The 24,857-nt window shown below is 49.8% G+C and overlaps 9 protein-coding genes across 9 annotated transcripts; 5 read left to right on the forward strand and 4 right to left on the reverse strand.

Annotated features, from left to right (window-relative positions):
- Window positions 1-342: 342 nt before the first annotated feature.
- UV8b_06325 (uncharacterized protein) lies at window positions 343-2,188 on the reverse strand (the record flags this gene model as incomplete). The annotated part of the gene is made up of 4 exons (XM_043143822.1): window positions 343-510; window positions 647-1,810; window positions 1,870-2,025; window positions 2,123-2,188. 4 exons carry the CDS (start codon window positions 2,186-2,188, stop codon window positions 343-345), a joined length of 1,554 nt encoding a protein of 517 aa, XP_042999757.1.
- Window positions 2,189-2,958: 770 nt separating this feature from the next.
- Window positions 2,959-5,314, forward strand: UV8b_06326 (uncharacterized protein; the record flags this gene model as incomplete). Its single annotated transcript, XM_043143823.1, has 10 exons — window positions 2,959-2,976; window positions 3,027-3,671; window positions 3,733-3,852; window positions 3,971-4,149; window positions 4,212-4,249; window positions 4,314-4,387; window positions 4,438-4,498; window positions 4,585-4,727; window positions 4,790-4,998; window positions 5,095-5,314. The coding sequence occupies 10 exons, from the start codon at window positions 2,959-2,961 to the stop codon at window positions 5,312-5,314; spliced, it is 1,707 nt and encodes a 568-aa protein (XP_042999758.1).
- A 3,744-nt stretch (window positions 5,315-9,058) lies between these two features.
- On the reverse strand, window positions 9,059-11,410 carry UV8b_06327 (uncharacterized protein; the record flags this gene model as incomplete). The annotated part of the gene is made up of 1 exon (XM_043143824.1): window positions 9,059-11,410. The coding sequence occupies one exon, from the start codon at window positions 11,408-11,410 to the stop codon at window positions 9,059-9,061; it is 2,352 nt and encodes a 783-aa protein (XP_042999759.1).
- Window positions 11,411-13,161: 1,751 nt separating this feature from the next.
- On the forward strand, window positions 13,162-14,895 carry UV8b_06328 (uncharacterized protein; the record flags this gene model as incomplete). Its single annotated transcript, XM_043143825.1, has 1 exon — window positions 13,162-14,895. The coding sequence occupies one exon, from the start codon at window positions 13,162-13,164 to the stop codon at window positions 14,893-14,895; it is 1,734 nt and encodes a 577-aa protein (XP_042999760.1).
- Window positions 14,896-16,405: 1,510 nt separating this feature from the next.
- On the forward strand, window positions 16,406-17,014 carry UV8b_06329 (uncharacterized protein; the record flags this gene model as incomplete). The annotated part of the gene is made up of 2 exons (XM_043143826.1): window positions 16,406-16,462; window positions 16,529-17,014. The coding sequence occupies 2 exons, from the start codon at window positions 16,406-16,408 to the stop codon at window positions 17,012-17,014; spliced, it is 543 nt and encodes a 180-aa protein (XP_042999761.1).
- A 242-nt stretch (window positions 17,015-17,256) lies between these two features.
- UV8b_06330 (uncharacterized protein) lies at window positions 17,257-18,567 on the reverse strand (the record flags this gene model as incomplete). Its single annotated transcript, XM_043143827.1, has 2 exons — window positions 17,257-18,454; window positions 18,515-18,567. The coding sequence occupies 2 exons, from the start codon at window positions 18,565-18,567 to the stop codon at window positions 17,257-17,259; spliced, it is 1,251 nt and encodes a 416-aa protein (XP_042999762.1).
- Window positions 18,568-19,003: 436 nt separating this feature from the next.
- UV8b_06331 (uncharacterized protein) lies at window positions 19,004-20,776 on the forward strand (the record flags this gene model as incomplete). The annotated part of the gene is made up of 2 exons (XM_043143828.1): window positions 19,004-20,134; window positions 20,186-20,776. The coding sequence occupies 2 exons, from the start codon at window positions 19,004-19,006 to the stop codon at window positions 20,774-20,776; spliced, it is 1,722 nt and encodes a 573-aa protein (XP_042999763.1).
- Window positions 20,777-21,108: 332 nt separating this feature from the next.
- UV8b_06332 (uncharacterized protein) lies at window positions 21,109-23,377 on the forward strand (the record flags this gene model as incomplete). Its single annotated transcript, XM_043143829.1, has 3 exons — window positions 21,109-21,341; window positions 21,409-21,673; window positions 21,740-23,377. 3 exons carry the CDS (start codon window positions 21,109-21,111, stop codon window positions 23,375-23,377), a joined length of 2,136 nt encoding a protein of 711 aa, XP_042999764.1.
- A 36-nt stretch (window positions 23,378-23,413) lies between these two features.
- Window positions 23,414-24,797, reverse strand: UV8b_06333 (uncharacterized protein; the record flags this gene model as incomplete). Its single annotated transcript, XM_043143830.1, has 5 exons — window positions 23,414-23,510; window positions 23,649-23,723; window positions 23,778-24,024; window positions 24,150-24,532; window positions 24,631-24,797. 5 exons carry the CDS (start codon window positions 24,795-24,797, stop codon window positions 23,414-23,416), a joined length of 969 nt encoding a protein of 322 aa, XP_042999765.1.
- Between the last annotated feature and the right edge of the window lie 60 nt (window positions 24,798-24,857).

Here is a 24,857-nt window from a genome sequence, read left to right on the forward strand (position 1 = left end):
ATGCTACCAAGCATGCACAACATCCCCTCCTCTCAACTTTTCACACCGTCTTTTCAGATATGGCTCGGTATGTGTGACACAATCATGTCCCCACACGGCGTCCGGTATCTGTGGTGTCATACTTACTGTGTCTTGAATCGCGAGACCAGTCACTGAGCGCCTTTGTCCTCACAAGCCATCAGGGGTCTAATTACGCAGCAACATGGGGATGTGATGAGTGCTCGGTAGTGTAGGAGCTTGGTCTTGCAGGGCATTTTTCAAGCAAGCAATAACGACGGTAGCCGATGCGAAACCGAGACCTGGGCGTGGTCAAATTTGAAACTCATCTCTGAGTCTGCGCTATCAACATGCCCGCTTCCGTTTCCGCTCCTCGCGTGAGAATAGTAGTCCATGAGACAGGAAAAGATACTTTGCAAAAAAGTCGGTTGCGAAATCATCGAATCTTGAATAGTCGGCACCGAGGCGATATGCAGCTGCGATCCCACTCACGCAAGCAAGTTCGTGCATGTTCTTGAGGCATAAAGTCAGTAGTTGGAGCTTTTATCTGCAGAAATGTTCGTAGAGGCATGATGACATCTGGAAGTCATATGCAAAGCAATTGCACCATTCGAGTATAACAACATAAATCGCGTATTCAATTACTTACGACAAGGGTCCACGAACCAGCAAATGTGGTGCTGTTCTTACCATTGAGGAACATCATGCCTGGAACGACGCGGAGGTAATGCTGCCATCTATGGCCCAACTGATGCCACCAATTGCGTTTGATGATTTTGTTCTCGTCGATTTCCCCAATAGTCCACAGATTGTCTCGGTGTTTATCGAGAAAAATGGACTGGTACACAGGTTCTAACTCTTGTCTGCCATTATTCTTTGCAGCTACAAGCTGGTGTTGATAATTGCTGCAGTTGAACGACATTTCTATGAGCCGAGGATTCTGTTTGTACGTGTACGTAAAGTACATTGGGCGGAAGCCTTCTGGTTGCGCAGCGGAACCTTTGGCGAAGGAGATTTGTTGTTCTTGACTATCACTTGTAGGATCCGCACAGAGATGGGGTTTAAAGGAGGTTTCGTAATGCTTTTCGAAGTACCTCTTGTCGCTGTGGGTTACAGTTATGTCGTCGTAGAATGCCGCACCCTTCAAGACGAATCGTTCTCGCCAGGATGCAGTTTCCCCAAGGATTGACAGGCTGTCATCGGCTAGTGTGCAGAGAACAAGTTCATCGAATTCTTCATCTGTGACCTCCTCGGTGCGGAGATTTCGGATTCGGAGTCTAACTCCCTCTCTTGATCTGCACAACACGGCGCAAACTTGGTGGGCGGTTCGAATGTCTACGCCTTTCGCGGTAAGATCGCTGCCCCATGTTTTGTAAAACTGCCGCAGATTATCAAATGTGTACATGGTCGGAAGATTAGGCAGCAAAGTTGCGCTGTCATAATCCCACAGCTTCATGTTGGGGTCGTCGAAAAGACGTTCGACAATGCCTGACGGAACGTTGGCGGTCTGATTTCCGGTGCCTAGAAAGAGAGCAATAAGTGGATACACCATCTTGTCGCCGAATTCTTTGTCGAACATGAACACGCGCAGCATGATGGATATAGGAACGAGTCCGAGTATTGGAAGAGTCCATTTAACCACTCTGAGGAACAGCCCGAACCGCTTGATATCAGAGGCAAACTTTTGCACAAGAATACTCGGGAAGACATTTGTCCAGAACCCATCTTGCCCCTTTCCAAAAGCAACCTGCAGCTGTACCTTGTGAGGCGGGTATCCATACTGTTCAAAGAATCTAAATGTATGTTTGAAGATCTTCGGCATCATGTTAGTCGTGTGAGACTGTCGAGACAAGGCAATATATTTGCACAGACCTGTGACCCTCCTTGGACGCCGTTATTCATCCAAGAAGCGCCGTATCGTCGCTCATCCAAGTCAATCGAGCTTGCCTGGCCGCCAAGAACCTCATGCTTCTCCAGAAGGGTAACGTGAAACTTGTCAGGGTGATTTGCCAGCGTGGCGGCACATGCCTAAATCATTCGCGCTTTTTCAGCATGATTTATGCACCGAACAAGGACGAATACAGAGTGTGATAGCTGGCTTCGGTTTCTCGAGAGTATTACGTACCATGCCAGCTGCACCTCCCCCGACAATTGCAACACGTCGCCTTCGCTTCTGGTTCGATTCGGTCATTTCCAATCTCAGTGCGTCGAGAATGTCGAAGAATATATTGCCAGGTGATCATTGACTCTTTGAATCTATAACTTTATATAACCATCCATCTTTAGCAGCGAGACTAAGCTCACTATAGCCAAGATCGATCCGGGTGGTGACTGGAGTACGTCATTGACTCGACCGGTTCTACGGGTCGACGTCGCCGATTGGAACGTGAAGCAACGTTGTCAGTGACATCGCTTTTTGAGCGTAGGGCTGAGTCAAGGATCTTGTCCTAGCATTATTACAAACGAGAGCGGGTTCGAGGTGTCGAAATTATTCTCACGTCATTCTGTCACTTGGCCCGGAAATGTTCCTCATCCAATATTGAGAAAAAGGAAAGAGAGAGAGAGAGAAAGCGACACAAGGCTAGCCTGCTCTTACTGGCTGGCCTACGTACATTTAACAGCTTTATTTTTTTTTTATTTTTTTTTTTTTGTTTTTCAGTAGTTTAATGACCAAGGGGATAATCGGATCGTAGGAAACGGAAAGGTGCGTCATTGCGGTGACTTCACCAATGGCTGGTCTGCTTACACTGCCAGTCTGCCAATTTGCCACAACTGCTGTACTACATACTACCCTGCATTTGCAAGACGCCCGCCTCCAAAACCGACCGGCGACTAACCCCAACGCGTTTCCTTCACACCCCTTATAACAACTACTACCTCTACTCCGTACGCCTTACGTTAGGTGCCTAGAGTCAAGAAAAGTTGAGTCAGTCACGTGGCTTCGCGTCAAGTCGTGGCAACATGTGCACAGGGCCAAAGGTGTGTGGTTCTTGGTGACTTTATGGAATAACTCCCTCAACTGGTGCCAGATTACCGCTTCCATTTCCAATCGACTTCGTCTCCCCAAAAGCTGCCGTATCCCCTTACCCTGCAGGCGCTTGGTCTGTCAACCTGCCAGTCGAAGCAATTCGCTTGACAAGATCAAGTGCCGCCGCTTCCAAGCCATGTCCGTTGATGACGACGTGTATGAAGAGCAACTCAACCATGCCATTGCCTTGTCAATCCAAGACCAGGCCCGTACGAACGAGAAGGTGATGTGCCAATCAAACCGCACAAACAACCCGACGCCCAACCCATTCCTTCAAGATAGAAAGGCAATGGAGGAGGCTCGACTCGCTCGACTCGCTACCAAACGAAGCCGCGGATTACATGACGGAGACTATGGGGTCGAGGGAGTAGATATGCCAGCGCGCAAGAGGGCAACAATGGCCTCCAAGGAGCCGTCTGCAGCTGGTGTATCAGTACCGTTTCCAGAAGGTGTCGTCAAACGAACTTGGGTACAGGGCTATAGTAGATCTAGCGATGACATCAAGATCGAAGAAATACTCCAGAAAGATCAGTTGAAACTCGCTCTGCTATCCTCCTTCCAATGGAGCGAGCCATGGCTATTGACCAAGATCGACGTATCGAGAACAAAAGTCATCTTAGCGGCCTTCGCTGCCGACGAATTACAGGTACGTTTACGTGTGGGCAGCTTTGCAGCATGATAGCTGAATGCTACTGACGACGGAACAGAAACAAGCAATGCGCAGTAATTCGCCCGAAAACATCAAGTTCTGTTTCCCTGCCATGCATGGCCATGGGGCCATGCATTCTAAGCTGCAGATTCTGAAGTTCGACGACTACCTACGTATTGTGATTCCCACGGGCAACCTTGTACCGCATGATTGGGGAGAGACTGGTGTTCTGGAAAATGGAAGTCATATCCTCGCGATTACACGTTTTCATCATGTACTGACTGAATGGCTCACAGATGGTGTTCCTCATCGACTTACCGCTCCTGACATTGGCGGATCAGCCTTGTTCTTCGACCCCGTTCCTGACACAGTTGCAGCTTTTCCTTGGGGCCATGGGCATCGATGATGGAATGATATCAAGTTTATCCAAATACGATTTTTCCAAAACGGAAGATCTCGGCTTTGTCTACTCCAGGTATTTGAACCGCCAAACATTGCAAGGCTGCAGATTGCCTATACATGATTAACTTTGCGCAGACCAGGATGGCATACAGGCAGTGCGTTTTCTGACGTTGGTTGGTGATTCGATACTCCCAATTCCTATTTCTTTTTCTCGCCTCGGCTAACGTAGCGAGTTAGGATATGCCGGTTTGGGGAAAGCCGTAGCAGCACTTGGCCTAGCTACTTCCGAACCTGTCCAAGTCGATGTCGCCGTACGTTTGATACTGAGTACAAGGGGATCCTCTGCTGACCACCTCGGTAGTGTGCTTCTTTAGGGGCAATAAAGAATGACTTGGTCCAGGGTATATACCATGCTTGTCAAGGTATGTCCCATTTAGATAGGCTTTAATATCGGTTGAAGAGAAGGGGAGGACTGATCGAAAAATCTTGCCTGTTTGAACAACGCAAGGATACGTCGACGAAACAACTCAACCGGAATCGAGTCTGGCAGGTCGGGACAAACCAACAAAGAACGTCGTCGATATGCAACAAGTTTTTCGAATATATTTTCCAAGCCACGACACAGTAGCCAAAAGCCGAGGTGGCACCAGAGTCAGTCAACCCCTTTTCAAGTCGAATTTAACAGCTAGTTGATGGAAATTTTCATGGAGCAGGCTGCTGGGACAATATGCTTCCAAGAAAAATGGTGGCGTGCTACGACCTTTCCTTCGGAACTGATGCGCGATTGTGTCAATACACGGGATGGGCTACTCATGCACAGTAAAATCATACTGGTACATTGCAACGGCTCCACGGTAAACGACAGAGTTGCGAAACCAACATGGGCCTATGTCGGGAGCGCGAATCTGTCCGAAAGTGCATGGTAAGTCATGATCGAGCCAAAGTCACCACAACCCCATTTTCAGTTTTTTGTTTTATTTATTTTTTTCGTCTTTTTTTGACAGATTGGACTTCACAGGGGACGTATCGTCAAGGACAAGGCCACTGGTCGTCCAAAGATTCTATGCCGCAACTGGGAATGTGGAGTCATCATACCAGTTCGCACGGCGCCTGCCTCCGCAGAAACTGGTCAGCCTACCAATCTGGACATGTTCAAAGGGGTCGTCCCGGTTCCTATGAAAACCCCAGGCCCGCGCTATTCAAAAAATACACGTCCCTGGTTCTTCCTTCACGCCTGAAAGGGTGACATAACTAAGCCAAAGGCCAAAGTACTGCGGCGGCCTCGCCGATGCATAGGTGGAGCTATGACTCAAACCAGGTTCTAATTAACTAAGGATACGCCTAGGATGATCTTTGGTGCCACTGCCGAATATATGTTCCCCCTAGCCTGAGGCTCCGCTGTGGCGTGGAAATGGAGACGAAGATTATCTTTCGCCAAGACAAGTGAAACGTACCCGCGCCGAAATTTGACGGTCTCCGTGTTCGTGATACAAGATGTTTCGGCGTCTACAAATAATGAACAATGTTGTTGCCGTTGCCGGAGAGGCGGGCATTGACAGGACTGGGCTCAAGGCTGATTACAAATTCTGTCCGGACGTCTGACACTTGGCATGGCGTGGATTTGGCGATGATTCCGTTTAGCGGCAAGAGCGTGGAAACGTGTGCTGCTGGTGTTGAGGGGCGGTTGCGAGGAGCGTTTCAAGGAGCCTTATGATTTATTGGACATGACGACAAGAAGAGACTGTTTGCCGGGCCGTGAGCCTGTAAAGCACTGGTTTCGCGGCCCAAGACGCAATGAATGAAATATAGGGAACAAACCTGCCATGGCCTGCACTGCAGACTGCAGTTCAGCATCAGAAAGCAAGCCTCGACTCGACGACATTGTAGCCTTGGGCCTTTGGGATGAGGCGCATAGGTTACGGGCCGACGGGCTACCTAGTCCTGTCTGGCTTGCACCGCTCAAGGAAGTTGAAGGAACTATAACCGAGGATGACGAGCGTCTCGTTTCTCCACGCAACACACAAGGCCTCGCCTGCCCATGTCATAGTCAAGCGACTAAGCCTAGACTGCCAGGAGGATCCATCCGACGTTATGCCGTCGCAGCCGATGTCATTTTCATGGTCAAGGTAGATTCGCGCAGACGTAGCGGAAGGTTTTCGCAGCGAATGTGGTTAGAACCAGGACGCCATCTGCTCCGCCCAATGGACCAAGCCAAGTTATACCAGCCACAGTCAAGTGATCATCTTGGGCTTGGAGCCAGGCAAACTTGCTCATCCCGCCCGGCATCTCCGCGGCTTGCAGTTGCGGTTTTCCGCGTGCCATGTTGTCTTGGGCAGAGGCAAAGAACTGCAACACACAACAAGGTGGCGTTGCTGATTGATTGGCGAGTCATATAGCGTGGGGACAGACGCGCATCTGGTCGCCGAGGGTTTCGGCATTTTCCAAAAACCCACTGGGACTTGGGATGGAAAGAGGGGCGCGGTGCTTTCTTCGGCTTCCATATGTGGCTGCTACTGCTCGGTGACGATTTCGCCAAGGAGACAATGTTGTGCGTGTGCATGTATGTATGCCTGGACTTCTGGAGATGTAGGAGAGCATCGAAGGTTGGGGCGGTTTGCTCCGTTCTCTGGCTGCAGCCCCAGTTATGCTTTTCCCTTCATGTATGGTTTTGGGGGTTTTTGGACGAGAAAAGTATGCATGCAAAGGTCGAGATTAAGTTTGATGCACGTGCCGCGCCGAAGAACTAATCGGGGGGTTTTCTTGATGACTTTGTTCTTCCATGCTCCCGCATGCCCTGGAATCTGGAATCTGGAATCTGGATGGTTGCATGCATAATGGGTTCCGTTCCTGCGCGCGGGTTTCTCCGGGTAACTTGACGGGTACTTGGTCAAGTTCGGGCGAAAATTGGAGTCAATTGGAGTCCATTGTTTTTGGGGGCCAAAGATTGGGGGGGGGGGGGGGGGGGGGGAAGGGGGAAAGTAGGCTGGCAGCCATCCTAAAACTACCTAGATTGAATTGATACGTCTGGTCTTTTTCGACAATGCTACTTCCTCCCCTTGAGGCCCTGGGGGTTGATGGGTGATGATGGGTGGTGGTGATTGATGCAAGCTGCCTCGTGCCTTGCATTGACGTGCAGTGCAGTGCAGTGCAGTGCAACCTTTGTACGGAGTCACTTGCCCTGCCGTGGCTGCGTCGACTCCATCCAGGCTAAGCGAATAAGAAGCGCATGGCAGCGATTGGACGCCGCCACGGCCATTTCGCCACTGACAATCGCAGATGTTGAGCATTTTACCAAAAAAATTACGTGTTCACGGCGCGCGGCGCCGGGCTGCCCTCTTTCTTGGGCTTTTTTTTTTTTTTTTTTTTCACTCTTGCGCATGTGCTGATGCGGTTTTGGACGACGGGCGTACCGGGATTCCGATGATGACGGGGGGCCAGCCAGAAAGCTGTCAAAAACCCGGAAAACGCGTGCCATGTTTCTTTCCTTTGTTTATGCAAGTAAGACTCTTGGAGAATTTTCCCTCCTTTTTCTTCTTTCTTCTTCTTTTATTAATTCCTCTTTTTTTTTTCTTTCTTCTTCTTCTCCTTCTTCTTCTTCTTTTATTCCCATGTGAAACCGACGAAAGGGGAAAACATAAAATAAAATAAAATAAAATAAAATAAAATAAAATAAAATAAAATAAAATAAAATAAAAATGAAATGAAATGAAAAGAAAGGGCCTGGGTGGGGGTGGCTGTATAAACGACGTGCCATCCGTCCGCAGCTGCTAGCCAGGCGCTGGAAGGGCTAGCCGCCGTCTTTGCTGCCTGCGCGCGCAGAAATGCAGTGAGCATGAAGCTCCAGTCGCTGCATGTATGTTTTGTGATCCACAATCTTCCCCGGAGCCAGCGCTGCCAACCAACAATTTTTATACATATAGACATGCTCCGTGCAGGTTTGACGAAATACCTGAAAAAGACTTGCCCCGCCTGCCCCGCCCCTCTCAGCCAAGCTGCCTTGTCTTGTTTCCTTCACTGCTCTTGTTGCTGTTTTTTGTGGGATAAATGGCCCCGCGGAAGTACGGGATTACCAAGAATGACGGGATGCGGGAGAAGTTACGCCTTTGGGATGAGAAGCATGACTTTTCGAGCAATGACAGCCCAGTGGGAGGGTGTGTCACGCAGAAAGTGGAGAGTCGGGGTGTAGAAGCTAGTGGGGAAAAAGGTGGCATCGAAAAGGGGGGGGGGTGGTGGTGGGTTGGGGCATCGCTGCGCAGTGGGGACGGCCGCAACCTGGGGCTGAATCGAGCGCCTCTGGTTGGTTGCCGCCCTCACCTTTTTTGGCCGGGGTCTTGCCGCTCCAGTACGTGCGACTTGTAACTGCCGCATCATCCCGAAGAATGCCAAAGGAACCCCAATTTGATGTTGGCGCAGTTGTGGGCAGGTGGGTGACATGAACGCGAGCTGACACTTGGGGCTAGAGGGGCAGCGAGCCTTGAACATTTGTTACTTTGCAGGTAGGTAGGTATCTAGAGAATTGCCGAGCTACGGAGGAGAAGGGGGGGGAGGGGGAGGGGAAGAGGGGTGGAAGGGCACGAGTTCACCGTGAATTTTGCCATCAAGCGTTTCAGGGTATTATACAATACGCCAACACACTCCAATCGTGACCTTGGACGCAGCGAAATGGGACTCGGAGTAAACACGGCTGCGGATTTGAATCAAGTGAAATCCTTATCCTCATGGATCGTTCCTCGGCAGCGTGTCGGACCCTAAATTTTTATTGCACCCTGTCTTTCCAGCTTGTACAGCATGATGTATTGCAAAGTATAGACAGGACTCCAAGCTTCCAAACAGATTCTAGATGCCCTTATACGCCGCCCCCCCCCCCCCCCCCCTTCCTTGGCCGAGACCCTGCGCAGGGAATTGGGTTGGACCGAAGTCGCTTGGGGTAGGTCCCAGCTGCTTGTCGATTGGTGCAGAAAAACGTCTCCATCGTCAAGCTTCTACACCCAGGAATCAAGGTTTCTGACATCGCAGCCCGAGCGTCCTTCTTGACGACGGACCAGGCAACCTACTCTGTAAACCTCTTCACACGTGGATAATGCTGCCTGTACAGCATCAGCCTTGCTGGCGTCCACGGCAATAACCATCCCAATTCCGGAATTGAATGCGCGGCACATTTCCATCGCGTCGACATTTCCAGCCTGCTTGAGCCATTGGAACACGGGAGGCATGGTCCACGACCCGTAGGTAATCTCTGCAGCCAGAGACTCGGGCAACATCCGGGGCACGTTCTCGATGAGACCACCACCAGTGATATGCGCCAAACCCTTGATTTCTCCGAGAACAGGCAGCAGGCTCTTCACGTAAATGCGGGTTGGCGTCAAGAGAGATTCTCCGACCGTCCTCGAGGTATCCCAGGGCGCTTGCGCATCGTACTCCAGGCCGGCACTCTGGATGATTCTCCTGACCAGGGAGAAGCCGTTGGAGTGTACGCCCGCGGAGCCGAGTCCCAGGAGGACGTCCCCTTCCAACATTGCACTTTGCCGGGGGAGTTTGTTTTCCGCCCTGACAGCACCGACGGCGCATCCAGCAGCGTCATAGTCCTCCCCTTGATACATGCCAGGCATTTCCGCAGTCTCTCCGCCAACCAAAGCGCAACCGGATTGCCGACAGCCCTCGGCCACGCCTTCAACGAAAGCAGCGGCAGACGACAGATCAAGTTTGCTGCAGCCATAGTAGTCCAAGAACATCAGCGGTGTGGCCCCTTGAACAACCAAGTCGTTCACATTCATGGCCACGAGATCGATGCCAACAGTGTCATGCTTCTTCATTTTTTGCGCAATCATTAGTTTTGTACCCACACCGTCAATGGCCCCGACAAGTATGGGGGCGCCGGGATATCCACATTCTGCTAGATCGAGTTCACCACCAAAGCCCCCGATTTCAGCATCGGCGCCGGGTCTCTTTGTACTTGCCACGGCACTCTTAATCTTCTTCACGAATTCGTTTCCGGCTTGAATATCCACGCCGGCTTGAGCATAAGTCATGGCTTCCAGGCAAGAATCTCTAAAGGCTCGATGAGCAATATCCTTTCGGAAGAACATGTTCTCGAAACGTATGACCCCAGCAGAAAGCGCAGCATAGGAGGCGTCTACCGCGGCCTTCAGACTCTCTCCTACAGAGTTGATGGCGATAACTCGACCACCAGACGACTTCAACTGATCCCCGACCAGCTTTGTTCCAGCATGGAAAACCGTGCACCCCTGCGGTGCTGGCAAAACAACCATGGGAGTGTCTTTGGCATACGAGCCCGGGTAACCGCCGGCAGCAACAACCACAGTGGCGCTGAACTTTCGTTCAACCTTGATTTGACAGTTGTCCAGGTAACCCTCGGCGCATGAGAGCATAATCTCCGCCAAGTCTGTGTCGGCGGACAGCAGAGGTAGGACAGTTTGCGTTTCGGGGTCGCCAAACCGCACATTGTATTCCAGAACCTTGGGCCCATTGCGGGTGATCATGAGACCGGTGAACAAGACGCCGCGGAAAGGTTGCTTCTCCCTTCGCATGCCTGAAATTGTGGGCTCGAGGATTTCTTGGTCAATCCGTTCTTGCAAAGTCTTGGTGGCAATGTTGGTTGGTGCATAGCAGCCCATTCCTCCAGTGTTTGGGCCCTGATCACCATCGAAGATGCGCTTATGATCCTGGGCCATCGGTAAAGATCTAATGGTGTAGCCATCACAAAAAGTGAGCACACTTAGCTCGTCACCATCCAGGCGTTCCTCGATAACTACCTCATCGCCAGCAGCGCCAAAGGCCTTGTCGACCATGATTTCTTTCAGAGCGTCTTTAGCCTCTTTCTTGGATTGCGGAAGTATAACCCCTTTGCCTGCCGCAAGGCCAGTTGCCTTGATGACTACGTCGTGAGAGATGCTGTCCATATACTGGGTAGCTTTTTCATAGTCTGAGAAGTTCTCATACGACGCGGTGGGGATGTTGTATTTTTTCATGAAATTCTTGGAGTATGTCTTGCTGCCTTCTAAGCGAGCCGCGTCCTTGGAAGGCCCGAAGCACGGGATTCCCGCGGCTTTGAAGTACCCTTCCACGCCATCAACCAACGGGGCTTCCGGTCCGGGAACGACCAAGTTGACTTCCTTTGATTGAGCGAATTTGACCAACTCGAGGAAATTTTCCGCAGAAACGCTGGTGACGTTTGTCACTTTCGGACATGTAGCTGTCCCTCCATTTCCGGGGACCGCAAAGATGGCCTCGACACGAGCCGACTGGCTCAATTTCCAAGCAAGAGCATGTTCACGGCCGCCGCTGCCAATCAAAAGTACCCTGAGGCTGCTCATTTTCTTTTTCGTTCCCCCCCCCTTTTTTTTTTCTTATGTTTTTCTTTTTTTTTCTTTTCTTTTTTTTTTTTCAATTCCGTCTCAGGGTTTTGTACTTTTATATAATGTAGGTCGCACTGGTGGGAAAAGCTCGAGGTAGTGTGGTGACGGGCGTGAGGTATCTCGGGGTGGCCGGCTGGGATCCGACAATGGTAATGGAAGGAAATTTCCAAAGCCCAAGGATAAAAATTGCCCTAATCACAATCAGTCTGGAATTTTCTCGCCACATGAGAAGCGACCGCAAACCCTTGTAGTTTGATTTGTGCCTGAGATTCTGTGGGCGATGCCTGCCTCTCAGGATTGTGCGGGATTTGATAACTGCTCAGGTGGTTATCGTGCAATTTTTCCAAAACCCTCGTGAAAGAAACACGGCGCTAGTTGAACCAGATGCTTACATTGAATCAATCCACCCCACCAGACGCCAACCAAACACCCAAGCCCCGCCCTAAGCCCCTCGGCGGTCGGGGGGTGCAGCCAGAAGCGCTTTTATTTTATATGCACACGCCCGAGAGCTTTCCATCAGACACGCCCCTGACGAGATGCTCTCCTCTACGCCCTTTCCGGCACTTGCGGCCTACCTGGAATACGCAGTACCTGCCTACCAAGCCCGTACGTGTGAAGAGCGGCTTCCAGTTGCAGTTGCGACATGGAGTTATTGGACCTTGCTCTTCTTCTCGCAAATGTCAACCTGCCATTCAATGCTTGTCGAGCCATGGGGACCGACACCACTGCCTGGGCTGTTGCTTAGTTGATAGGTCTTGCTTGCCCTGCCGACTTACACCAGACGCATTGCAATACAATGCAGCCTTGGATCGATTCTTCAATTGCTAGCCCGGGCGTCCCTCTCTCCATAGTCGGAGTTTAATCCGTAGCCAGCGCAGCTAAAACAGCTTCGGCCTACACTAAGTTTTCTGGACGGAAGATCCGTCAAGCCACAAGATCGCTCTACATTTCGACGGGCTCCGCCAGTACATCAAGCATACTTTCAAAGGGTGGGCAGGCTGCGTCTGCCCCGTCCATCTGGGCTGTCGAACCGCAAGATAGCCCTACGCCTCGTCGAAACTTAATATTTGATCCCATCCCATTCTGGCTCGTGCCTTGGTCTTTATTTGTCCATTTTTGTCCCGGCCTTTCGTCCAAGTCGTCCAAGTCGTCCCTCCCGGATTCTCTGCCCCGAAGTCCAACAATCCAGCCTCCCTTCTCCCGCATCTTTGGCGCCTCTGATCATCGTCAAACTCTCTTCGTCTTCCCCTTGATCTTTTCTTCTTCGACTCCCATCGTCACAGTAGGCATCCAAGAGTTTTGTCAGCCTTGCTTGCTCAAAACCCACCGAGTCCCCTCAGACTCGACAGGCCTCTCTCTTCCCCAAAGTCTGGTCAAGCCATAACCTTGTGTTCCTCCAGGTCCACTTTGCTCCTTTCATGTCCTGTCTCGCTGTTGACTATTTTCCTCACATCTCTCACGTCGGTTCGCAGCAACTTCTTCCTCTACCACTTGCTTTTAAATTTCATTTTCTCTCTGCGCCGAGCGCATCGCACTTTTTATTCGCATGACAGAAAAATAGGTCTTATCGAATCCAACCTCTTGATCAACCTTTGGAACCTTTGGTCCAAGCACGGGGACCTGCACGAGGCTTAGAGCTTTCACCCCAGCCTTTACTATCTTCCCTCCTGAAAAGTTAAGTTCAGCTGGTGCAAGACTTAATGGCGGCCATGTCAGGTCCGTCCAACCCTCTCAACCCTACGTTTGAGGGCCACATAGCCTCGACGTTGGATGCCCTGATCTTGTTCGAAGCTTGTTTATCTGGCAATCTCAACCACGTCCCTCGTCGCCCTCATGACCGAGAACGACAGGACCTTATCAAGAGTGGCCACATTTTCATATACGAGGAGCACTCATCCGGCATCAAACGTTGGACAGATGGCGTATCATGGAGTCCAAGCCGCATCCTGGGTAACTTCCTTATATACCGGGAACTTGAGCAGCCTTTCCCCCCAGGTGAGAAGAAGAGAGCTCTCAAAAAGAAAAAATGCCCGCCAGGCGGCATCGGGAAGAACGAGATAGGTGCCCGGACAAGCCTCAGCGGTTTCGCAGCGGCCGGTATGAATTCAGTTGGCAAGGGCACTGAAAGATCATTGATTGGTTCCTTGATCGACTCCTACCCTTTCAAAAACAATGGGTTGATCAAGAAGACCATCAGCGTCTCATACCAGGGAATTCCCCATCATCTCGTCAGCTATTACAACGTCAATGATGTAGTTGCTGGAAGGCTTGCTACTCCATCAAAACATTACCATACAAGGAATCTCATCCCGCGATCGGAACTCATCATGTCACAGAACTTCCGGGCTCCTATAGATGAGGTTGAATACAGCCCTGATGAGCGTGGTGGTCCTCCTGCCCTGTTCACCACGCTATCGGGTGCCCATGATTTCAACACCAGCGCCGGTGGTGTCTTGCACAGAGCAATGTCGTTGACAGGCTTCCAATCTGCTGTTCATATGGCTTCCACTTATAATCATACAGCATATGGTTATCACCAGCCACAGCAGCATTACATGGCATCGATGAACCCATCTATCCATCCAACACCGATGCAGCAGCAGCACCACCATCAACATCAACATCAACATTATCATCATCATCAGCAACAGAATCAGCATCAGCAGTATCAGCAGCGGCAGCAGCAGCAGCAACAACAACAACAACAACAACAACAACAACAACAACAACAACAACAACAACAACAGCAGCAGCAACAACAGCAGCAACAACAACAGCAGCAGCAGCAGCAGCAACAACAACAACATCATCACCAACTTCAAGCGACGGCGCCGCCGCCGCCGCCGCCACAACAGCTTGTTTCGTCAATGCCGCCAATGATAAGCTCCTCGGCGCCGTATATACCACCTGGTATCACGGCATCAATGCCACCAAGCACGTCTTTGATGCCCTTCACCACTATTCAACAAGGAAACTACTCTCTGGAACCCCATAAGACAGCTCGCTTTCGCTCTGATGACGACATAGAAAGCGAGTTCCCCCGGCACATGCCACATCATAGCCAACCTCGGCAAAGCTCGACATTTGAAGCATCACAGCCTTCGGACGAGTCCCCTATAAATCTCGGTTCAGTTTCCGAGGCCAGACCAACCTCAAATGAACATTCTTATATGAGACAGGCATATTATTTCCCTTCTCAAGCTACCCAAATGAACCAGCAGGAGGTTCACGCTTTTAGTGAACCTCGACCTGTAAGAGCAGAGCCAGATCTTTCTACTCCTGGAAGCGGGGCCCCACAGTACAACGTCGATGAGAGTGGCTCGACATGGGAACTTGATGGACTCGATGGTTCGCAAGAGCAGAAGTATTACGATAACCAATCAGGCGGAAACTCTCAGAAACAGCAAGTACAGGGAGGTTCGAAGGGCGTAAACCGCTCTTAGCGCCTTGAGCCTTGTTTACAATATTGGCGTTTTTTCTCTCTTTTAAATTGGATCCCTATATCGAGTTTACAAACTGCGTTCCAACTCGTCTGGTTGTTTCCTTTTGTTTTCCTTTTCCACTTTGGGTAGACTTATTCATTTCTCAGCTCAACCGTCTCAGACTAACATCTGAGCGGAGGACAGAGATTTATTGTTCCCGTTTGTTTTCCCCCCTTGTATTATTGCTCTTTATTCGATGTCTCCTATGTCTTGCAATTGTTGTTAATCTCTTTCTTTGGGCGTGGCGCGAATTTGGCCGACGGCTTTTACCGTGAAACAAATGCCGGGCTTGGGTTGACCATGCATTTGCTACCACAAAGGCGTCTTGGGGTTTCTTGTTGGAGCACAGTGTGTACTTGGAGGCTCATTGTTGGTACTTGATAATCAGCCAGGGAAAGAAACGGCCATAGAGGGTAGTCCCGCAAGGGATCACTAGTTCAGTTGACGTAACATCGTTCTAATATCGCATTCAAAAGTTTGAAAATCACCGAACGAGACTGTCAGATAAGAAAGCGGTCTTGGGTCAGCACGTAGTAGACCCCGGGTAGGGCCAGAAAATGACAATACTTTCAATTCATGCCTTCCAGACACTCGACATCAGACTTGTGTTCGTGGTGTTGGTCATTGTGTCAAGCCCTAGTGTAATAGTGGTGCGTGCATGCATGCGGCCAATCGTGTTGCAGGAGAAGGTGGGGCCACAACGGTCTGAACTTGGAAGCCCCTGACAATGCGACTATTCCGACAGCATATATGTGGAGTTTTACAGCAGATTTGAACAATACTTGCCCAGTTGACGTCTAAAATATCCAACAATTCGTTATCTGCAGGAGTGGAAACTTCCGGCTATAGCGACATATCTATTCTTTTATTTTATTTTATTTTTTATTCATTTTTTTATTTTTTCCCCCCCGCCATGAAGTCCTTTCTTAGTCCCCTATTCATTAGAGACGACTTTCGCCAGTGTCATGCCTTTAGTCTCCTGGTAAGTTTGACCTAATTTGCAAAGACGACTCGGGATGTTCGGCTGTTTATCAAGCGTGGCACTTGGCGACGATGCTACTTATTTGCTTTGAGAACACGAGGGGAAAAGAGAGTGGGACACGACTTATGATGGACGAGGACTGACTCTTTCCCCAATGCTGGTACGCTGGACAAGGTACTGTATTGTCTCGTTTATGTGTTACCTCTTTACACATCTGCCGCTACAAGAGCTTCTGCGGGTCGCTTGAGAGATGCGCCCGAAGTTATACGAGCGAGAATTCGATTTGTGTCTTACTCAACTGCCCTGTGCTCCTCGTGGACCTTTCTTCTCCTCCGAAACTTTGAAGAGCCCTCGCCATGGCACCTGATGGGGTATTGGCCGCCAGGGTTCGTTGACGCGTGCAAGACCTTGCTCTTGACAAGTATCCTGTTTGCAGGTCCGTTGTATGAATGCATGATAATCGACGGTGCGTGGAGATACTGGTCGAGAATGGAGCCCTTGAGGCTACTACGGACTGACTGGGCCATGTGGAGAAATATGGTGGCAGTATGGTGGCCCTTCTCCTGGCTGACCCCAAAATGTGCCGGTTCGCAACTGACTTGAAACGGGTAGGGTCCCATAACGGAGGAGTGTCTCTTCCGCTCCTCTGCTGTGCCGCTGCTATTGACGGCTGGCTGCAGCTTGAAGAGCATCATTCTTCTTTCTCCTCTTGTTTTCGGTCTCGCTCATGTCCACCATTTCTGCGAATTCCGCATCACGCACCCTCAGGCGCCGCTTTGGGCCGCCATAGCCCGCTCCGTACTTCAGTTCTCCTACACGACCATCTTCGGGGCCTACGCCACGTTCCTCTTCCTACGTACTGGGTCTTTGATTGCTGTCATTGCAGTGCACACTCTGTGTAATTCGATGGGTCTCCCGCGCGTGCATGGTGTCCTGGAACCATACTGGGTGCCTGATGGTGAATTTCGTCAGAACAAAAACATTATTAGGTGGACTGTCCCATACTATCTGTTGCTCGTCGGAGGCTCAGTCCTGTGGTGGAAATCTTTGCTGCCGTGGACAAAGTCTTCAATGGCCTTGGCAAGTTTTGGAACGTAATATAGCGAGACCTTAATAAGCCGATAGATATCTTGAGCACACTATATTACGACCATTTGGCACACGGATGTCCACGGCTTTGGGATCTGGATATATCCAAGGTATAGCTTCGGGGCTCTATGTAAGGCTGGCGTTCTTCTTAGATGCCTGGGCACCCAGCATATCATGTTAGCGCGGAACTAGGCCAAGGATGACTCATTGCGTGTATTACAGAAAGAGGTGTTTTTTTTTTTCAGAATACTCTAAGTAGGTGCGACACCTGTCATGGGACCGGAAAATGCAAGGTTGCTCTCATCCTTGACATGGCGCCGTTGTCTCATATGACTTTTATCGAACATGCCGTCTTTGATGGACGGATTTAGCTTCCTGCTGGTCGGGTCATCCCAAGCCTCCCGATTGACATCTTGCCCCTTTGAACGCCCAACGGATAGCCCACCATCGGCAATGGAGTCCTCCGGGCCCCTGGTATTCTTCTTCCTCGGCCACAGGCTAGGAAGGGCTATTTCCTGGAAACGAGGCTCGACGGCACGCTCATCGAACCATCTGTGCAGTCGAGACTCTACCAACTGTGCGATTTTAGGAACATCTTGCAGGCGCGACCTACTTCCAAGTAGACTGCGAATGGAAAAATCCAATCGATAATCGTCGAGAAAGCTAAAAGTCATCATTGTGGGCGTCGACTGGGACGGATTGCTCGGAATAAAAGAGATTGACAAGGTTCCGCTGAATCGGACAACTGACACTGCCAACGCAACTGGAAGCACAGCAGATAGCTTTTTGGGGTAGTTTAAGAGTAACTTCGTCTCCAGCGCAAGAGTCAGCATGTCGCTCAAGTCAACGTCCATGCGAGCCTGTAGTCGTGTACCGTCCCGTGCGGCTGCTGCAGCATCGAATTTGATACCGTTTCCGAGAGTTAAGCCGTCCTTGTCGACGGGGATGATACGGCAATTGCTAAAGATTGGGAAGTCTTCTCCAAGGCTCAACTCCGTGACACGAATGTCATCAACAAAGTCGGGCCGCGAATTTCCGTTCAGTGCCTTCGTCAGAGAGCTGAGAATAGCATCGTCATACTGTGCGTCGCTGCGAAACTGGGCTATGGTCTGGGCGATGAGGACATTGAACCAATCAAGACTTTCTGGCTGGTGACTGTCGACGTTGTAGTACGTCTTATTCAGTATAGATCCAATCGTAAGCGCGGGTGGGTTCCGGAGCACGCTCGATTTTTTGCGCTTCAAGTTATTGCTCTGACGTTGATATGGACCACGCAACCTCAAAAGAGACTGTTTGTGCGCGACGGTCCTTGACCTCCGTTCTGTTGCTCGGTTGGAAGCTATGACATCAGAGGAAGGCGGATCGCCAAAAATAAAGAATTTTATAAACGCAGCCAAAATCAAAACCACGGATAATTGGCCAACGATGAGTCCCTGAGTGAATGAAAGTCTGTCCTCATATGTAACATGTCAACATCAACCATGGTCACTCTTGTCAATGTTTACTTACGTTGGTTCTGACTTGACAGGACAACCACCTGGAATCATCTCCCCACTACTCATTGGTATGGGCTGGTCTGACGAGCGAAATATATAAACATGGAGTCACGATAGCCAAACGCACTACTTGAAGAAGGTTTCGGCCAATGGGATACACTCTCTCATGAGGCAGCGATATGGTCCAGAGTATGGGTAGTTCACGCAGATGATCTTCACCCAGGATAACTTTATGATCATATCGGGTCTGGCTGGATTATGCAAGTACCCGAGCTCCCGACTGAGCCAGTTGCCTGGCCCCACAGGCATTGCCATGTAGAACGACCGACTATCCAGAACGCTCCTTCAAAGCTATAATGTTGCATGTTGGCCTTCTCGTACGAGAAAGTTCCGACGGCTTTTCACTTTTACACGGCACTCCTCAACGGACCTTCACTTGGGAAGACGTGTTATGACATAGCCGCTTCCAGCAACGCTACGGCGTCCCCCGCTTTTAAGCAACATGGACCTCTCTCAAGCTGTTGCTGGCTACATTTCGAAAATAGTTATGCCCTCAGGAGATACATCTTCGTCTAAAATGAAAATCCTTCTTCTGGATAATGAGACAGTTTCCATTGTTTCAACGGCCGTTACTCAGTCATTTCTACTCAATCATGAGGTGTATCTCATTGATCGTCTGGATAACGCGAATCGTGAGAAGATGCGACACCTTCGCTGCATATGCTTGATTCGTCCATCACCTCAAACCATTCAATTCTTAATAGATGAGCTACGAGAACCGAAATACGGAGAGTACTATGTCTACTTTACCAATGTGACCAAGAAATCGTCGTTGGAACGACTCGCTGAGGCAGATGACCACGAAATCGTGAAGATGGTCCAGGAACAGTTTGCCGATTACATTGTCGTCAACTCCGATCTCTTTTCTCTGGGTTTCTCACTGCCACAGCAGCGAATATGGGGCTCCAGTCCAGATAGTTGGAACCCAGACTCTCTGCAGCGCTGCGCCGAAGGGTTGCTTGCAGTTATGTTATCGTTAAAGAAGAAGCCTCTCATCAGATACGAAAAAGGCAGTTTATTGGCCAAGAAGCTGTCGTCGGAAGTGTTCCATTTAATATCTCGGGAACAACAGCTTTTCGATTTTCGAAAGGTTGATACACCCCCCATCCTGCTCGTTCTCGACAGACGGCAGGATCCAGTCACGCCTCTACTGACTCAGTGGACCTATCAATCCATGGTTCACCATCTTCTCGGCATTCAAAATGGACGGGTTAACCTGAGTGATGTACCTGACATCCGACCAGAACTAAGGGAAATCGTCTTGTCCCAAGACCAAGACCCTTTCTTCAAGAAAAACATGTTTCTAAATTTTGGCGACCTTGGCGGAGCCATCAAAGATTACGTTGAGCAGTATCAGTCGAAGACAAAGAACAACGCCAATATAGAATCCATCTCCGATATGAAGCGATTTATAGAGGAGTATCCAGAATTTCGCAAATTATCGGGCAATGTCAGCAAGCATGTGACGTTGGTATCCGAGTTGAGTCGAAAAGTGGCAGCAGAGAACTTGCTGGAGGTCAGTGAGGTTGAGCAGAGCCTGGCTTGTAATGACAACCACCATGCGGACCTGAAGGTAAGCCACAGCAGAAGGGCGACTGGGACCCTGTGTCTAACGCTTTTACAGAACATTCAACGGCTCATTCAAACACCTAACATCACAGCTCATGCCAAGGTCGGCCTGGTAGCACTCTATGCTTTGCGTTACCACAAACTCTCGGCAAACGCATCGCCAATGCTTGCAGATCTCCTTGTCGCAGCTGGGGGAGTGCCGCCAAACCTGGCGAACCTGGCGAACAAGGTACTCCGCTACCACTTATCCCTCCAAGCCCCCCCATCCCAGAGCGGACTTAGCGACATACTCGACTCAGCTGGCATCTTTTCAGGGGCCTCGGGCAGATTCAGAGGCTTGAAAGGCGTTGAGAATGTATATACGCAGCATACTTCACTCCTTGAAAGCACTCTGCAAAGTCTGATAAAAGGCCGACTGAGGGATCAACAATATCCTTTCGTTGAGGGTGGAGGCTCAACAAAGGATAAACCTCAAGATATTTTTGTCTTCATCATTGGTGGTGCAACGTATGAAGAAGCTAAGATGATAGCTGGCGTTAACGCCACAACACCTGGGGTACGAGTCGTTCTTGGGGGTACATCGATCCATAATGCGTCCACTTTTTTGGAGGAAGTTGACGATGCAGTAAGTTATTGGTCGAGTTGAGGCGTGCGTTGATAGAATAGCAGTGCCAGAGGTGCGAGCGCATCGTTACTCACATTTGGCAAGAAAAGTGTTGAAGGTGAAGGTGTCTCGCGATCTTAAAAAACTAGGTACCTAGGTACCTGATACCTAATGTACGTGGAAAGGTAACTGGGTGCAATGGAGTTTGACAGGTTTTCGAACGCGCATATGCCCAAACTATTATTCCTCGAAGGATAAAGTTTCTCCAAGTTGGTTAGCTGTCAGCGATGAGCTGTTGGCGCGATAAACTGGACTATATATTAGAAAACTAATTGGAACAACTACACCATGGCCCCACAGCATGGCCCCACAGCATGGCCTCGCTCATGTATAACAATATTATCTCCGAAACCCTGAAATTTCCTCTTTCCACCTCACTTTCCTTTTCTTTCTTCTCATGGGGGTTTAAAAAAAAGAAGAGAAGAAAATCACAGGACATTGAGACTGATCCCTTCATGCCTTTCATTTACAACATCCCATATTCGCGCTTCTTTTGGCAACGACAGCTCTTGCGCTGTCGTCCTTTGTCTACTACAGCTCACAGCAGGTTCGACACTCTTCGGCCAAAGGCAAATCCGTTCAACTGTTGCATAAGTGCTGATCTCTTCCCTTAGACCTTTTGACGTATTAGTGATCGGAGGTGGACACGCAGGTGCCGAGGCTTGTGCAGCAGCTGCAAGATCAGGCGCAATTACAGCTCTAATAACACCACAACTTGATAACATTGGAAAATGCTCCTGCAATCCCAGCTTTGGTGGTATTGGCAAGGGCACAATCATACGGGAAATCGATGCTCTTGATGGTTTGGCAGGAAGAATTATCGACAAGGCTGGGGTGCAATTCCAGATCCTGAATCGCAGGAAAGGGCCTGCCGTATGGGTATGGTGCCTGTTTCCGTCCTCGAAAAGTGGAATGTTGCTTTAGATTTGACTGACTTTAGGGCAGGGCCCTCGAGCTCAAATCGACCGAGAACTCTATCAACGATATATGAGGGAGGAACTGGAATCATATCCCAATCTTTCGATCGTGCTTGCGAGTGTATCCGACATTATCCTGTCGGAAAATGCAGAACTATCGTCAAGTGTCAAAGTGCCATACATTACCGGCATTCGTCTGGATACTGGCCAGGTGTTACCGGCGAAGAAAGTCATCATCACCACAGGCACGTTTCTGGGAGGCGAGATACATATCGGTCTCCAAAGTTATCCAGCCGGCCGCATGGGGGAGTCGGCAACTTCAGGGTTAAGCAAATCACTGAGACGCGCTGGTTTCACGCTCGGAAGGTTGAAAACCGGCACACCGCCACGTCTCAACCGAGCTACGATAAACTACAAGGATCTGGACAGCCAGACTGGGGACAATCCCCCCACTCCGTTCTCATTTCTCAATGATACCGTATCTGTGAAAGAACAGCTAAGCTGCAGTATTACACACACAAATCAGGCGACTCACCAAGTCGTTCATGGGAATCTTGACAAGACGATCCATATTCGGGAGACAATTAAAGGACCCCGCTACTGTCCGTCTCTGGAGTCAAAAGTCATTCGCTTTCCAGAAAAGGAAAGACACATCGTGTGGCTTGAGCCTGAAGGCTTCGGTAGTTCGGTCGTGTATCCCAATGGGTTGTCAATGACGATACCACCCGAGGCTCAAGAGCAGGCACTACGAACCATAAAAGGACTGGAAAAAGTGGAAATGTTGCAGCCAGGATATGGAGTTGAATATGATTACATTGATCCTCGCGGACTCAAAACCACATTGGAGACGAGAGCTATAAGTGGTCTTTATCTTGCCGGACAGATCAATGGAACTACAGGGTACGAAGAAGCCGCTGGCCAAGGTGTCATCGCCGGCATAAACGCCGGAAGGGCCGCCCAAGGCTTGCCCGAGGCGTCGATATCCAGATCCGATGGCTACATTGGCATTATGATAGATGATTTGACCATAAAGGGCGTGACAGAACCCTACAGAATGTTTACGTCTAGGAGTGAGTTCCGTTTAGCTGCAAGAGCTGACAATGCTGACCTTCGCCTCACGGAGAAGGGCCGTGCGTGGGGTGTTGTGTCTGAAAAGCGATGGAACGCCTTCTTGGACGAATATCAACAAATCAAGGACCTAACTGCAATCCTGAATACAACTTCCCTGACGCCAGCCCATTGGACGCAATATGGATATGATCTGAAAAGCAACTCACGACGCCGGACGGCTATCGATATTTTACGTTTGTCAAACACTGGATCTTGCATCGATCACCAACGGCTGTGGGACGTGATTCCAAATATTGAGAAATTTCCGTCTCGAGTTCGGAATCGAGTTGTCATAGAAGCCGTGTACGCTCCGTACGTCAAGATGCAGGCCGCAGAACGAGAGCAGTTTGCACGCGACGAGAGCATCCACTTACCTGCCGACATTAACTATGATACTATTCCTGGATTAGCTTTATCCGAAAGAGAGGTTTTGACTCTTGCTCGACCAGCAACTCTTGCTCAAGCTCGTCGTATAGAGGGCATGACTCCAGCCGGTGCTCTCAGACTCCTCGCACATATTCGCAGGCCGCGAATGTCCCAAACGTCGTTCGTATAATCCGAATGATTTAGCTACTTTTTCATGCGAGTATATTTAAATTTGTACAATACTTTCTGTGCCGGGATCAGCGTAGATGATGCTTTGAGCGCTTCCGAGCATGTGATACCATCCAGTTTCATGATACAATATGCTTCAATATAATTCAACAGATGCAAGTATTAATCATGTACCTTAGTCATGAACATGTGCACAAATGTCGTTCCCAGCGTACTGCTAAGGCATTGAAACGGATATCACACCAAGAAGAAAGTCACAAGATAAGCCCTACTTCAAAATCTTCACAGCATCTTTGCTAAATACGTAGCTTGCAGCGCTCCATATCGTGGTACCGGCGACAACATATCTGGGCGTTTGTCAGTTACTGTCCCCCGTTTGGTATATAAAGCCCATAGCTCACTGTAAGATTGTCAACGTCGAAGTCAAGTCAACATTGACAAGAGGGGCTGTCGTCGTCAGGCCTATCAGTCCGAGTTGTAGGAAAGTGTTGTATTTGCTGATAGTTGTGGGTCGAACTTCTGCGGACGGAAGTGAAAAATCCCAGTAACGAGCGAACGTTTTTGGCGGAGGCAGAGATATCCAACGGTAATAGATGGCAGCTATCCCGAGCCCGATATCTCGACCTAAAATAACAGTTGCTAACCAGACTGTAAGACGAGACAAGCAGAATGTCAGCGGTGATGATTATGGGAGAAAGTGGTAGCTAGGGGGGTCCTGATTGGTTCATCATTGGATATGCTTGCCGCACAATGGTAGTCTGGGGGTCACCTACATGGTAATGCTCCCTTAGCCGCCAAGCAAACTGTTAAAATAGTCATAAGGGCCTTGTCTGCCATGGGATCTATCACAGTTCCAACTACCGTTTTCTTATTCCATCGTCGCGCTATCCAGCCATCGAGCAGATCAGTAATTCCAGCATAGGCAAACAATCCCACTGCCCACGCATGGCAATCGTGAAGTACCAAATACCCTATGACAGGAGCGGCTCCAAGACGAGTCAGGGTTAAGATGTTGGGTACAGTGTATATGTCTTCGTGAATGGGTTGTTTAACTGGTGGCCTTGTCTCAGACTTGGCAAGGCCATGGTCACTTGTCGATCTGGTCTTCGCTTTTGGCTGTTCAAATCTGGAGTCTGATCGCAGGAAAGGCGTGATGCTAACGTGACCCTGAACCGTCAGTTGGATTGGTTCGCCGGATGTACTAGCTCCCTGATCATTAAGATGGCAGCGGGAAGGGCTTGGGATTGGTATAACCTGACTTGCCGGGCTTGATATTGCCTCCGTGGTAAGGTAGTGGCCACCTGCTTTAGAAGCGGAAGCAACGGCCGGTGGCTCAAGTTGGTCAGCTGGCTCGCTGCAGTGCTGTATGTCGCACTATTATTCCGAAAAGCTCGACTAGCGACTCGAGCTATGGCGGACATGGTTGACTTGGTGGAATTTTTGACGCACCTGCCACAGCAGTTGGAGCTCCTCGCCATGGA

Source organism: Ustilaginoidea virens, chromosome 5 (assembly GCF_000687475.1).
Source record: "Ustilaginoidea virens chromosome 5, complete sequence".
Lineage (NCBI taxonomy): Eukaryota > Fungi > Ascomycota > Sordariomycetes > Hypocreales > Clavicipitaceae > Ustilaginoidea > Ustilaginoidea virens.